The sequence below is a fragment of the Colias croceus genome, chromosome 5 (assembly GCF_905220415.1).
Source record: "Colias croceus chromosome 5, ilColCroc2.1".
NCBI classification, from domain to species: Eukaryota; Metazoa; Arthropoda; class Insecta; order Lepidoptera; family Pieridae; genus Colias; species Colias croceus.
In genome coordinates, this window is record NC_059541.1 from 11,617,603 (window position 1) to 11,634,720 (window position 17,118).

At 31.4% G+C, this 17,118-nt stretch overlaps 1 protein-coding gene across 1 annotated transcript; it reads left to right on the plus strand.

Annotated features, from left to right (window-relative positions):
• The first annotated feature begins 7,859 nt into the window (after positions 1-7,859).
• On the plus strand, positions 7,860-10,395 carry LOC123691939 (solute carrier family 22 member 8-like). Its single transcript, XM_045636534.1, has 3 exons — positions 7,860-8,212; positions 9,092-9,499; positions 9,651-10,395. Exons 1-3 carry the CDS (start codon positions 7,860-7,862, stop codon positions 10,393-10,395), a joined length of 1,506 nt encoding a protein of 501 aa, XP_045492490.1.
• The last annotated feature ends 6,723 nt before the right edge of the window (positions 10,396-17,118 follow it).

A 17,118-nucleotide genomic window follows, 5' to 3' on the forward strand; every position in this document is an offset into this window, starting at 1 on the left:
TTGATGTTCGTTTTATTTCACGTTATTGAATGTTATATATAAGTTGTTTCGTGTCGGTGGCATCGTTCTGTCGTCAAATTGATCTAAAAGTCTTTATGTTTGGTGGAATTAAAATTAAATCTGCAGAAGGAAATTATTTTATAAGAGCTATAAATAGAATTGCATATAGCATTGCATATAAAAGAAGAATAGCAAACCTATTCCCTGTAATTGCAAGCCGTTTCCTTATTATGATTTTCAAGATTTTATCCTCTGAAATATCAAAGTTAAAAAATTCCGCACACCACAAAATGTCCAACATTTAAAAAACCGCCAACAAAAGTAATTTCACCGAAACAACCACTCAAAATACCCATCAATATTCAATAAAAGCCGCATGCCTAAACCATTTACCCATTCTATGAATTCTAAACCATTGTTTGTTGCATTCGTTATTAAAACCAATGTAGTAGAAGCCGTTAATTTGTTTAAAAGTGTTCATAAAATCTGGCGAAACTTTTAAAACTTTATGAGTTGCAGGTTGATTAAAATGTTTTAATTCAGTCTAGTACATCCATTAATATTTCGCATTTATACCTAATATTAGTATATCATAAATGCGAAAGTAACTCTGTCTGTCTGTCTGTCTGTTACTCAATCACGCCTTAACTACTGAACCAATTTGCATGAAATTTGGTATAGAGATATTTTGATACCCGAGAAAGGACATAGGCTACTTTTTACCCTGGAAAATAGGATAGGTTTTATCCCGGAAATCCCACGGGAACGGGAACTATGCGGGTTTTTCTTTGACTGCGCGGGCGAAGCCGCGGGTGGAAAGCTAGTAATATTATAATTATTAAAAGCTAGGGTAAGAACAATAAAGTAGTTTTAGTGATAATTTAAACAAATTTATAACTGTTTATTTTAGGTTTAGGTTTAAAGACATTTATTCCCATTAAGACATTAAGTCACTTACATGAGAAACTTAAATTTAAAACATAGGTATTTATAAAAAATATCATTCGTTAGTTAATTAAAAATTTAGAGTAAGTTACATACTAAGTAAGTTACAAACATAAGTTTAGGTTAGGTACTCATTCATTGCATTCAAAGTTTGAGCGTGTGGTCTTCCAGGATGTGTTTCGCTAATTGTTTTTTGAATACAATGAATGAGTTTACACTTTTTAATTTGCTTGGCAATCCGTTATAGAAACGTGCTCCCTCGTATGTTGCCGTTCGCCTTCCATAATTCGTTCGGATCTTCGGGAGGGCAAGATAGCTAGCTCGTCTATTAGGATAGTGGCGATTTGATGTTGAGAATATTATATTTGTATTTATGTTTTTATGTAGCGCTTTGTGGATGAACATACACGTATTATAAAAGTATAATTGTTTTAAATTCATTATTTTAGTATCGTCGTAGATTTTATTTGTAGAAGTTAAAAAAGGATATTTAAAAATGGTTTTAATAATTTTATTTTGTAAAATTTGTAGTGGCGCTAATTTATTTTTGTAAGCGCTACCCCATACTTCTATTAAATACATTAGGTGAGGTTTGACTAACGTGTTGTAGATGGTGTGGCGTAATTTATGAGGAATGCAAGAAGTGATATTACGCAGAGATCTAAGAAGTGCTGATAATTTATTTTTTAGGTGGTCGATGTGATAATTCCATTTTAGAGAGCTGTCGATTCGCAAACCTAGGTATTTCTCGTGGGTTTTATGTTCTAATACAACACCGTTAATTTTAAGTGGAGCGTGTGGTGGAATAATTTTGTTCTGAGCTTTAAATTTAATATAACACGTTTTAGATATATTTATTGTTAGTAGATTGTATTGAAACCATTTATTTAATTTATTTAAATCATTTTGTGCTTGCTTTATCATGTCATGTATAGAGGGACCAAAATAAAACAGACAGGTGTCATCCGCATAAAGTGTTAGATGACCATTTAGTTTTAAATCTTGTAAATTATTAATATAAATTAAAAAAAGCAATGGGCCTAAAATCGAACCTTGTGGTATGCCACACGTAATTGGTAAGGGAATGCTATTGTAGTTATTTATTTTGCTAATCTAAGCAGACACAACAAACTAAAAATTAATTATTAATATCCGTTCGTTCTTTCATGAGATATACTTGATGTAACTAGAACTTTCTTTTATATTTAAACTAGGTTTCCGCCTGCGGCTTCGCCCGCGCTGTCAAAGAAAAACCCGCATAGTTCCCGTTCCCGTGGGATTTAAGGGATTGCGTCATTTTCCCGGGATAAAAAATAGCCTATGTCCTTTCTGGAGTATCAAAATATCTCCAAATTGGATCATTTTGAGTAACAGACAGACAGACAGAGTTACTTTCGCATTTATAATATGTATTAGTATGGATCATCATCAGCCCACAAATGAAACGGTACTAGTTCCTCTAACCATAAATTTACTAACTTCAGTGGAATATATTGCTCGTATAGTAACAGAATATTTTTTTTCTATCTAGCCAATGTTGTTATTTTTTATATAAAAGTTTAGCAAACATCTCAAAATTCGTACAAATATTTGGACAAACAAAAAATAAGGATACGCTGTAACGATCAAAAGCGTTTCTAAGAAACCAAATTGAATGAATACAGTATGTTTAAATTTGAAAAGGAAATAAGGCAACAAAACTAGATCAAACAGATTTTATGTTTTATTCGGTAAATTTTTATACAAATTACTTGATGGCTTGTGTCTATAAAAAAGTCACATTTATACATTTCTATTTGCGATATTCATGGATTATTTTTCCGACCCAAATATCGACCAATAGAATTGCACCATTCGACGTCACGTGGTACAACCTACATGGTATTATACTGATAATTTTTTGAAAATTTTCTCTGGTCGTTGACGTCAAACTGACAGGTTGAATTCAATTGTGAAATTATTGGCCGACATTTGGGACGGAAAAATAATCCCCCGAATACCACACGAGCTTCAAAATTATCTGGCATTTCCCTCAAGGTTCCCTGCAAACAAATAAAGTCGTCAAGTTTTTCAGGAAAAATCACTCGCGCTTCGCGCTCGTGATTTTTTAACCTTGTCTAAAAACTTGACTCCTTCATTTGTTTGCAACGAACCTATCGGAAAATACCCGATAATTTTGAAGCTCTTGTGGTATTATAAGTGAAAATTTTTTCATGAAATACAAATAGGTAAAGCCCTAGCAAATGCAGGTAAATATTTTGTCCTGTATATTATAATGTATGAATTCCTTATGGTCTTTTATTTGATATTATATTATAATAATTATACTAACCATAACGAAACATGTAATATTAGCAGTTTCGTTCGAAACGCTTCTAATAAAAGTCGTCATGAAAAGATATAATATAATTGAGTTTGTTTTATTTTACAATGTGAGTTGGACCAACTTTTACTGGCAGAACTTTATTTATTTAGAATCACGTTGGTTGTCAGTGTTGTCTTGAACCTTGCTTGAACCATTCTTCGAATTAGGGTTGTCCAAAAATAAACACGACGGAAAATGTCACGACACATAAATAAATAAAAACACTACTTGACTACCGTAAAAGGCTATACATAAACTATTTCTCTCCTTATTTTATTTCGGCAATCGTCAAACTTCTTCCAAGTATGGTTGCCAAGAGCTAGTAAAAAATTAAATTTAGGTAACATAGATAAAATATTTATCAATTTAAATTATAACTCAATGAATAATTTATTTGCTAAAAATTTATTTGATAAAATTTAACTCCTAATTTCAAATTATTCAATGACAAAATAAACCTAAATTATTAAATATTAACACACTTATTTGTTTTGGAGTTAGCAAAGATCTCAACTACAAGAGAAGGTCGTGCGTAGGACGGCCATATGCATTATATTGTCATGTACAGCTACCCACATATCACCAACGGACTATTAGTATTCACGTCTTTAACTCTCTTGGTATAGTGGTTGACTTGTGAAAATCAAAATATCCTGGGTTCAAACAAATAATTTTTTTTAGCAAAGTAGAGCTATATTTTATATAGTTTTTTTATATATATTTTTTTTTTTATTTTTTTTTAATAAATCTGTGGTAAAGCTATATTTTTCATACTTTTGAGGGTATTCAATATTTTAGTCATCTTGTGCCATATACTGTGAAATATCAAGGATCTATATGAAACATACTATCAAAGACAACATAAAAACATTACAACTATTCATTAATTACCTTGCAACATGATAGCCCCTCGCAGCCCTCGTGCCCTCTTATCTATGACGAATATTGTACTTTCCTATTATCTAAAAAATTTGAATATATCTAAAATATTATATACGACACAACCATTCATACCACACAAACACAATATAAGTAAATATGTAAATGTTGCCATATTTCAATACATCATTCGCGTTAGACACAAAAGCATTTAAACAATTCCCGGCCACAGCCCGCAAAGCCGCAAATAGTGGAGACGCTAGAAATTCCATCAAACATTTGCTAACATAATATTCGTGCTTCGGACATCGAGACCGCAGCGATCCGGGGTAAGACGCTCCATTAGGCTCATTCCGAAAATTTCACTTATTTCGGTACTAGCTGATGCCATGACACTGCTTGTTGTAGGCATAATCAGAAAAGAAATGTTTATTTTAACACAAGCAGTCAGAGCTGAAATTATTAGCTTCTTGTTATAAGATGGAGTAAAAAATAAACGAAATTTACAGCAGTAATTACTAAACCTTGAAAAAATAAACTCTTAATAAATCTCTACGGAACATACAGGCTGTCCCACTGTTGGTATACTAAGCTCAAAGGAAGTTATAGTTTTGCATACGCTGAGTACTTAAAAAATACTTATAAAATTCCAGACTAAGTTTTTTTTCAAATAGATGAATTCTTAAAACTCTATGTGTACACCCATAACAAGCAACCCGCCCAGCTGTGCTACCAGCACGTGAGCAATCGTTTAAGATTATGTTTCATAGACAAAATGTTCACATTAGCGAAGCTGTATATGCCATGCCGGCTGCGCGAAGCTAGAGAAGAAAACATGGATTTTCAAGAAAAGTTTAGTAAAAAATTTTTGATGTAATTTTGTTCTTTAAGTATTTATGTGATCAATGTGTGTTTGTACGAAAAAAAAAAATTTTGATATGAATATTTTGATATAATACATATTATAATAAATAAATTATATTCAACAAACTACACACTCGCTAGTAAAACGCTTACTAACACTACCTTACTCGTATTTTATACTTATTTATAATCCTCGATATTTGACGCTTTCAGGCAAAAACGGGTTCCTGCTTGAGGTTTGGCGGAGAGAATCTTACCACAAATAGTTTTTCCGAATAGCATGCAATTGAAGCCATCATCTTAAGCAATTATAATATATTTTATTCAATCGTTGATTCCGGTTTTATTGTATTCTAAACAAAGAAAATCCTACTTGTGCGAGAGCGTTCACAAGCCATTGGTTATGAGTTTATGACGTCAGAACATCCATTAATAACCGTCTGAAAGTGCCGAAACGCATGTTTTGTGCTTCATACGAAATATTAAAAACATGTTAATATATTAAGAGGTTTTTACATTTGATTAATTTGTTGTTTATTTAAAAAAAAATATTTCGACACTCTAATAACAACAGACGGGTGAAACTTGTATGTAGGAGTATTGAAACGACGTAGTTCCGAAATGTCTTAAAACACGGTTACACAAAGGTTATCTAGTAAAACCAGAAAAACAAATCTTATGATTTTTCTTTAGTAAAATGTATCGAAATGTTTGCTTAATCAATAAAGAATCGGAAAATAAATACCTATGATAATATAAACTGCTATGCAAGGAAATCAAATCTTAATCCATTAACTTAAATATTCGTATAAATAAGTATTTACTATATAAGTAATTTAATTCCATCAAATGTAAAAGCACCTCAACATTATGCGTCGGTCGGAGAACACAAGATTGATAGCTGCGAACGCGAACGAATCTTCGGCGTGATTTATCGATACCGCACATAAATCACGAGTATTCCGTTATTTTATACTGATAAAGGTATTAACATCTCTATATATCAAACAAATATTTATTTATTTATTTATTTATAACACTTTATTGCACAAACAAAAATTAGGACAAAATAACATTAAAATACAAAAAAAAAGGCAAAGTTTGTACAAGAGGCGGCCTTATTGCTGAGCAGCAATCTCTACCAGGCAACCTGATGGGAAAGGAAATGTATGAAGTTAATGGGATAGTGCAAAGAGAAGTGAAAAAAAAATAATGATAATAATTATACCTAATAAATAAATAAAATAATTTAAGTATCAAAGATACCTACTATATAAATGCATAAATTATAATACAAATAAATAAAATACATAATATATACATACATATGATAATGTTATAAACTATACATACATATTATTATATAAATAGAATACATAAACATAAATATATTATAGCACAAAGACAATAAATTTATACAAAAAAAACAATGTTTGATGACGTCAGCAAGATATGTAAGTATGCATAATATATTTTAAAGAGAGAGAAGATAAAGAGATAGGCGGTAGGCCAATATTTACCACGGTGAAACATCTAATTCATATGGGATATTATATTATAATATTTTTATCCATACAGTTTAATAATTGGTTAGGACAGAAGAAAAATAAGCAATTTTTTATACATGGATAATTTTAGGTGGAAGTGCTTATTTTTCTCTTTTCACTGAACTTATAAAGCAGTCGTATTCACTAATTTGCTTTATTTAGACCCAGAATCTACTCAATAATAAATTGATAGAATCTCCTTTATACAATAGAACCTTCCTGGAAAATAAAAATAAACACGATATTCAAAGTTTCACAAAACAATAGACCTCTTGATCACTGAACGGTATTATCTCTTTAAAATTATAACAAACTTCGGAACCCTCAAGTTTTTACCGCACAAAGTTTAATTATTTAAAAGGTTACTTCAAGATGTTTTTGTTGACCACAATCCCGAATTATATCCATTAGAAGTTTGACATGTACTGGGTACTCAGTTGTTCATTAGTTGGAAACAATTTGAGGGGTTTAAAAGCATGTATTTTCAACTAAGTTGCGATTTGTATGGTTATATAATTTATTTACTCGTTCAAATGCTATTGAGTTAACTTATTGATGGCAAAGCCAGAGATTATTAAATAATAACAAGCAATGTGGACACTATTTTAGACATTGAGTTATTCAATAATTTTACAATTGTGATTAGAAAAAAATACGCTATAATTAGCTTAATAGCTATTCGCGTTGGGAGCTTTTAAAGATTGGTCAAATTTGAATCATATCTAATCAGTTTATGTCTATTTTATACAGGGTTACTTGTAAAACACCAGCAACCTCGCAGGACAAGATAGCTAACATCATAAGTAACAACATTTGTTCTACGACTTTTGGCATAACGCAATTAATTATTTTTAAATGATTTTTTAAACTTTTATTGTACTCTCCGTGTATTAGATATAAGCTTCTTGTACTCTCCTAATATTTGTCTATGTTCATTTGTCTATGTTCTATTCATTATCGGATGGACGACGCGACGTTCCCTTCCCCCTCTCGTTCGCTTCTTGTTTATACGTAATTTTTGGGAGGCGTAGAGTTTATTATATTCAAACGGAAAATTAAATGAATATTTATTTTTGTATGAAAATAAAATCTAACAAATTATCAAAAGTCGTAGAACAAATGTTGTTGCTTATGATGTTAGCTATCTTGTCCTGCGAGGTTGCCGGTGTTTTACAACTAACCCTGTATATGTTACAATTATAAGTAAACATTATAAATCGTCACAGCCACGACCAACTAGTTTTTCATGAAACCAAATCATGGCCAAAATAAAGCATCCAAAGTTCCACAATCCCATAGAAAAACAGTTTAACGAGATAACTAGATACCATTACTTCTTATTCATTCTTTTGTTTTCGAGTAAAATACCGATATTCTGGCATGCGTTGAACCTCATCTTTTTATCGCCGCCTATTGATTATTTTTGCAATGGAAATTCAAGTAATTTGTGTCCGTGCGATGAGCCTGTTTGGGATAGAGGCGTGTTTGAGGAGACCATGCAGACAAAATTTGGGATATACTGCGAAAATTCCTGGCTGACAAGTTTCTCGCATAGTATGAATTTCGTCGGTTTACTGATTGGGGCCTTAATGTTCGGATTCCTGTCTGATAAGTATGATATTATTGAATAGATTAGATTTAAAAATTAAATTAGTAGCTCATTCACGCCAATTCTTACGTACTAACGTTCAAATAAACAAAAGGTATTCACTTTTAATATAATACAATTTTGAATACTTTATTTTTATGTGTAAAATGATAAAGAAATATAAACTTTAATTGAAAATTAATTTTTATTAACCTTTAATGTTAAATAATTTCATTGCTATTTTGAAATAAACTAGACATCTATTGCAATGCTTTATAAAATACCCACGTACGCAATCAACGTTAAACTTTATTTATAGCTTAGAAATCTGATTCAATTGGTTTCGAAAACTAAAGTAATTAAGTATTAACCTCACGAATAGCAGTCTTCTTCTCATTAAAATCTTACTTGTTTTAAAATAACAAAAAATAATATGAATCTATCAATTAAGTTATATTAAGGGGGTATAATTTATGCCAAATAATAATTAATTTAACGATGGTATAACAACCAAATCTATTTACAAGAATTATAAACTTTCTGTTTGCTTTCATAGTAATTTCATTAAAATAGGTCTCATGGTTATTGATTTTGTTAGTTTAATTAAACCTTATTACATTTGCTCTAGCACTAGTAACAAATTAACAATGGCAAGTAAATTACCAAGCGTATATTAGTAGTAAGATTAACTACATGTACTACTAGCTGCGCTCCGCGGTTTCACCCGCGTCGCTCCTCTCCTGTTAGTCTTAGCGTGATGATACATAGCCTATAGCTGTGCTATAACCTTGCTCGATGTCTAAATAATTTTTCAAATCGGACCAGTAGTTCCTGAGTTAAGCGCGTTCAAACAAACAAACTCTTCAGCTTTATAATATTAGTATAGATTAACGATTGTTTCAGATTTGGTCGGCTATCAATGTACACAGTATGTTGTCTAATACTTGCTGTATCGGGATGTCTCGTTAGCGCCATGCCTACAATAGCTGCATTCACATTAATGCGATGCCTTGAAGGAATTGGTTGTGGGGGCGCCATCATCACCGCTTTTGTCCTCTGCATAGAGTACTGCAACTTACGACATAGAGAAGTCATTACTGCTTTATTCCACATACCCTCAAATATCAGCCATATTACTTTACCTGGTGTTTCGTATTTGTTTCGTCATTGTGACGAATTTCAGCTTGCGCTGTCCATTCCTGTTTTTATTTACTTGAGTTCCTGGTGGCTGGTGATGGAGTCTCCTAAATGGTTGATGGATAATGACAAGGTTGATAAAGCAGTGGCTGTTATGCAACGGTTTGGTGAAATGTAAGTATTTTATGGTTTATATTTCATCTCTGTTTCAATAGAAATTTGATAAAGTATGGTAACCAGTCCAATACAGATTACTATTTTGTTATCCTGAGTTGGATTCCTAGTAACTCGAAAAGTCTGATGATAATGATAAGATTTATTGCAGAAATGGAAAACCTTGCGAGAACATAAAAGAAGAAATCGAGCAGTATCTAGCCCATCAGAGCAACAAGTCACAAAGGAAAATGAAGTTCTGGCAAATATTCAAACATAAGAAACTGACAATCAATTTGGGATGTATGTCCGTGATATATTTTCTTTGTGGCATGGGATATTATGGCGTTTCTCAATATATTGGCAAAATGAGTGGCGATATATACGTTAATGTAGCAGTATCGGGCTTTTTGTTACTTCCAGGAACTTTATCTTCTATATTTTTATTACAATGGTTAAGTCGTAGAACGTTTTTAATGCTAACGATATTTTTCTCTGGCTTTTTTATGATCTTAGTAGTTTGTATGCCGATCAAGCTACTGTGGTTGAGAGTCGTGTTGGCTTGTATTTGCAACTGTTTCTTCTTCATGTCTTTTATTATTGTATTTCTGTATAGTGTGGAATTATTTCCGACTTCAGTGAGGAATTCTACATTAGGATTTTTATCAGTATTATCAAGGATTGGCCAAATAACTGCTCCGCTTATAAACTCTTTATCAGAAACTGCATCTGGTAGTGTTTTTGGTGCACTTGCTCTTTTAGGAACTATATTATGCTGTATTCTACCTGAGACGAAGAATGCAGAATTACCCTCGTCTTTAGATGATACCAGAACATTAACTAGACGAAAAACTCGCTTGGAAGAAGATGATTCGTTCAAAGACACTAGGAATGTACCACTTCCTGCTATAAAGTAAAAAAGACAATAAATTATGTTGAATTAATGAATTTTATTATTCCTTTATTTTTCTAACATTAATTTGCACAGTACAAAAATATTTATCAACCACTTGCCTTATATTAAGATAATTTGCATATGATATAAGAAGATACTATCAGTTTATAGAAGAATCTTCATTTTTACACAAACTATCCTATAATACTGAAAGTACTTTAAAAATTTAATCAGTCTATGGGTAATTTCCATAAAATGCAGTCTTCTATACAAAAGTTTCAAAGTGCTTGTGACAAAAGAGTATACAAGCCGATGAAAAGCACGCTTTCGGTGGCACAGTTATTTTCAATAAGCTTCTTAACACGGGGATAATGAAAAAAGTTTTTATTACCACAATATCAGTGTTCATTCCAAGTTAAATTATTAAGTGGCTAAGAAATGGTTTAGGTTTTTTCAAGTTTTGTAATTCGTGTTTAATGTTGATGTGCGTGATGTTGTGGATGAAGTTAAAACTTAAACTTATTCATTCGTGAGTTCTATCGAAGTTAAAATAGGATGTCACCTGTTTGCAAAGCAGTTACTGCGAAGTTGTAGGTTCGAGTAAAAAGAAGTTTTTAAAAGGAGAGGTAGAGTTATAAATTAATTCCCTTGCGAAATGTGTAGTACTTAAATGAACAGAGATAGTTGTTCTAATAAGATTGCAATGAATTCTGTTTTCGTGATAGAGTTTAGAACTATCCTCAACAAAGTTTAATACAATCAATAAAAATCAATTCATCACAGATGGCTGATCACCTTCGCATACTCAGTGCAATGACTATATACAAAAGAATTAATTCACTTTTTATAGGTAACTACAGCCTAAACCTCCTAAACCGACAGACGACGTCTTGTCCCTGTGCAAACTTAGTGTGCGATGTTTCAATATGCGTTGAGTTTTATGAAAATTTCCTATTTTGATAAATCATTCGTTCATAAAAGCATTTTACAAGATGATAGAAAAATTAAAATTATGAAATGAATAGCAATGATAGCGTGACCAAATAAATTAGAAATTCATCTTCACAAAACACAGAATACTTAAGGATTATCTTAAACCAGCTAGATTAATTAAAATCGAAGACTATTCTTAATAAAACACATTCGCGGTTAAACTATCTTCTAATATAAATCCATAGCAAGTAAATTAATTTCCGTTGTGATGAATAACGCTTGATAGGATCCTCCATAATCCTCTGGAGCCTGGAGGTAGACTGCAAGTGAACGTTAAATTAACTAAGTCAATATTATTATAATTAACTTTTACAACACCGCCGCGTGTTAAAAAGTATGTAATTTCATTTATCTATCCCTATTATGCATGTAAAACTGTCAGGTAACTCTTTCGTACAGATCTGAAGATTTGCACGAATTGTCATATTGATTATTAAAAAGATCATGTTTTGAGTGTTAAAGAGAATTATGGTTACTTATTGATTAAGAGAAGATCGTTTATATAGGTTCGACTGAAGTGACATGAAGTGCGACCAAAGCTAGGGGCAGAATGCTACTAAAACCACACCTTAGTAAAAGTCAATTTAAAAAATATATATTTTTAATAAATACTCCTTACTTATATATGTTTACATATATAACAAACCATTCTTTAAAACGTATATATCAAGCCACTTGTTATTCTTTTAAGAATCTGTTTACAACATGATACATTGGACTTTTATTTATAGATACATACATAGATTTCTTACAGCTATTTGTAATACAATATTTATAATTAACTTTAACAAAGTAATACGCCAATAAAAAGGAATACCAATAATAAGACAATGAATGTGACAGAGTAGTTTTACATTAATTATAACAACGATAAAGTGGAAAAAAGAAATCACGAAAAAGAAAAAGTAGACAAAAAAAATCATTTTTAAGTTTATTTTCACAAATACGCAAGATATTAATTCACCTCAGTTTATAAATAGAGCTTAATTTTTATTCCGATACGCAGAAGTTAATCGTGCAGAAATTCTTGTGATTAATAAAGCGGCTGATATTCATATCCCACGTAATAATGTTTAATTTTGCGTTGCGAAGTGAAAATTTCATTACTTTTCATTAACGTCCCTGTAGGTCATTGCATTACACTTTTCCTTGTTTATTTACAAAATATTTTTACTTACGCATAATAAGTTTATTTTTAAAGTTTTTAATGACGAGATTTTTTAACGACTCTTATTTATTTTTAAGATTAATAATTTATCAATGCATAATAATTATAATTAAAATGTTGATGATGGTTAAATGGCGCGTAGCCTGTAAACTTCTTGCTAGTCTGTAACGGGAAAATAACTAAAAAAATCTAATGGATTTCTTATAAGGGTTCATTAAGTGTATTTAAATCTGTCCTTAATTAAAGAAAGTATTAAAATTCTGCTCATTGAATGTAATTTGGATTAATTTTGTCCTTAAGCACCTAAGCTACTTTAACTTGAAACGTGCTTCGACTTAAAAGACTAGATTAGCATTATTTTCGGACTTTTCATCGTATTGAGTGTTTATTAAGAAATATTGGAATTGATTATTTAATACATCTAATAATAATAATAATTAGCTTTTCGCCCATGGCTTCGCCCGTGAGAGGGAAATTCCGTGAAAATGAGACTCACGGCGGTAAAAAGCCTTTATCATTAATTATCTAGCCTTCTATCTCTACGCACATAAATCATATAATGACACGGTCACTTCGTGAAGGAAAACCAAATAAAATAAACTCTTTCGCATTTATAGCAAAATTGTAATCTATTTTATCTTATCGATTAGCTTATGTGACTAATATGTATAAAAATATGCGCGCAAAAGTGTCCCAAAAGTTGAAAAGTTATCTAATTATTTATTAATCGAAAGTTGTCTTAATTGTTGTAACTTGTCTTCATGTCATGTTTAATTTAATTCCACCATTATATCTATGTCTGTTTAAAATTTCCAATCAAATCTCATTATTATGCATCAATTATCGTATTAAATATAACATGAAATTATTATATAAACTATATAACGTCGATATGTAAATCTTTATATATAAAAATGAATCGCAAAATGTGTTGGTAAGCGCCAACTCGAGAACGGCTGAACCGATTTCGATAATTCTTTTTTTATTATATTCCTTGAAGTACGAGGATCGATCCTATGTAGAGAAAACGTAAACATGTACCACGGGCGAAGCCGGGGCGGACCGCTAGTTAAAAATAAAATACAAAAGGTCTGTTATCATTACCTACGTATCTGACTGCTGATGCGTTGTTTGGACGTTCAAAAGGCCCTGTTAGATATTCACTTGTACGTAATAAATACAAAAGGAATGTCTGCTTATCTTTGTGCTTGCAAATGAACGAGTCTTCGCTGAACCTTTCAAATTTCATCCACGTGCCATATTTTGGCATTTGAGGTTGTGAGAATTGGAGTTTTAGCAATGTATAAAGGTGGTAAATGTTAAAAATATTTATGTAATGACGATTTGAAAGTGCTACTTAAAGTAGTCTAATTGAATAAATAAATGTTTGAGTTTGAGTTAATGGTGGTGAAGAATAAGCAGTAGTTTTATCATATACTAGCTTTTACCCGCGGCTTCGCTCGCGTTAAGAAGTATTAATATTAATTAGGTATATTTTTTGCGGCTTTGGTACATTTTTTTAGCGTATGTAAAAACTTAGGGCCTACAAAACTACAAAACTTTAATCACATATTTTATCCCCTTAGAGGTGGAATTATACAAAATCCTTACTTAGGGAATGCCTACGTCATAGTAGCTTTATGCATGCAAAGTCTAAGCCCGTTCGGTATAAAATTGACATAGTTTCATACAAACTTTCATCCCTTATTTAATCCCCTTGGGGGTAGAATTGATCCAAATCCTTTCTTAGGGGATACCTACCTGCATGCCAAATTTCAGCCCGATACGTCCAGTGGTTTGGGCTGTGCGTTGATAGATCACTATATCAGTCACCTTTGAGTTTTATATATATAGATTACTGACTGAAACCGCAGGGCAAAGCTAGGGTATGAATTTTCGAAAATCTTTTCTTACCGGACGTCTACGTGTCATATGATCTATCTACATGCCCAATTTCATGCAAATACATCCACGGAATAAAAAGTTTCATACAAACTTCTATCCCCTATTTTACCCCTTTAGGGGACGAATTTTCTAAAATCCTTTCTTAGGAGACGCCTACGTTATGACATCTATCTGCATGCCAAATTTCAGCCCGATACGTCCAGTGGTTTGGGCTGTGCGTTGATAGATCACTATATCAGTCACCTTTGAGTTTTATATATATAGATTAGCGGTTCACCCGGCTTCACCTGTGGTAACGTTTTCTCTCCATAAGAATCATCCTCATACTTCAAGGAATATTATAAAAAAAGAATTAATGAAATCGGTTCAGTGTACTCGAGATTTGCTCTTAGCAAGAAATTTAGCGTATAATTTTTATATTACCTATAGATTTTAAAATGTGTTTAAGCTTTTATCACGTGACGATATTTCATAATAACAAGTACCTATAACTGGTGATTCTCATATTATTTATTGTGTATACGAACATTCCATTCAAAAGCTGAAGTTTAAATTATTATTTTTCCTAACAACTCTACATTTCCGTATTCCCTAATATACATTACTTGCGGTCCGCCCCGGCTTCGCCCGTGGTACATATTTCGCAATATAAGGTAGCCTATGTTCTTTCTCAGGGTCTAAAGATTGTCTGTGCCAAATTTCATCAAAATCGGTTGAGAGGTTAAAGCGGAAAAGCGTAACTAACAGACAGACAGAGTTACTTTCGCATTTATAATATTAGTAGAGATTTTAAGCTTATATTTCTGTCTATATTAAACTACCTATAAAATTGTACATCTCAAATGCTACATAGTTTATACACAACATACATATACATATACATGTACACGTCTTGGTATGTCTGCAAGCAGAGGTGTCGGCTAACCGCTGCCCAGCGGTGACGGATTGTGTTTCTGGGATGTTCTCTTGTTCAAATATAAATTGTACATTTTTGTGCTGGAATATCAGTAGAAATAATAGTAAATTTTGTGGAGAATGCATTTTATTTGATTAAGGATTACAATAAGGAACAGATTTTTCTTTCTTGACTGTAATTTCTGGTGTCTGATTTCATTTTATCGATTGTTAAGCGTTTCTTTTTCTGTTTTAAAATGAGCAGACACAATATAAAAGCAAATGAAATGCATATATCATAGGTTTTTACAAGGTCATATGGAAATTTATTTATTTATTGAAAGCTTCGGCTCTTTCTCTTGTTAAATTAAATTATATTTTTTACAAGTAACAGAGAAATAATAACCATAGAAAACATAAATCTTTTTCTACAAACTAAGACAAATTAATAGGTAAGTACCTAAAATAAAAACACAATCAATTCTTAATAAAATTTATTACAAAAACGTTTTAATTCTAAGTAATGTTTAATTCTAATAATGAGATCACAACATATTCGAAACAGTTTCCATTTTTAGTATTTTTTCGCTAAAAAGCAACATTTCTCATTACACTAAAGTCATTCGTGTAATTATTTTTTCACACTCTGTGTTAACTACAAAATTACAAATCAATTTCGTGAAAACTAAAGTATACATTTTAAATTATGTTATACATTATAAAAAATCTAATCAAATTAGTCGTACTTTAGTAACCATCTACTCGTTCATGCAATAGAAAATGAAAAAGATAATATTATGTGATTTTTGTTATCCCATTTCAATATGTTGTATTATTTAAAAACTAATGACTAAATGTTATTTATTTTCTTTGAAATCAACCGAGACATCATAGAAAGAGAAAATTATAATAGTACACCTTAATTCTTCAATATTCTTAGCGCAATGATACATTTGCCAAATAAGACAAAAAATTAACTCAATTTAAGAACATTAGCAGATATTTTTCTGTTTTGCGTTTCTGGAGCTGATAAAGCTCAGGTTTTCTGAATCTTAGGTACTCTCACAATCCGTCTAAAATGCAAAGATCCAGTAAAGCTAATTATTAATATAACAACAACACGAATTAAACAATTAAAGTGTGCGTTACAAAGTTTACACGACTCCGTTTACCCTGGGCCACTAGCTGCTGGCACGGCTAGTTACTGTTAACAAAGTTCTGAAGCTCGAATACAACTTGATCTTCCTAGACAAAGGTGTAAGGCTAGACGGATCGGGCTAAGTCTTGTAAAGAAAGTTCTAGTATTCACGTTATATCAGGCAGTCGTTGATAGGGATAGCTCTTAATAGGGCTCACAAATTGGTTAGAAACAAGGCTGTTTATGTTTAAGCAAGATTGACTAGTCTAAACGCACGTCAAAATTATTTTTAGGGAAGATGTTGGAACTCGTAAGTCTTGCCTATTGTACCTTAAGTATTTATGTACTTTAGATTGATATGTTTTTAAGAATGGATGTCATTGATATATTTCTGTAGTTAGATATATTATTAGAGCTTAATTCAGATTCATTAGGAATATACATTTGGGATAAGTAATTGAGCCTTTATAGGTTAGAATTCATTTGTAAAGCTAAAGTATGAAGTCGTAACTGAGAGAAATCATATCCATATGATTGACAAAATAAGCGTAAATCTGTCCGTAAGAATAAGTGTTTTTTTCATACAATAACAATACCGCAATAGTATTTATTACAACACTCGTTATTTGTTAGTAAACTATCAGATT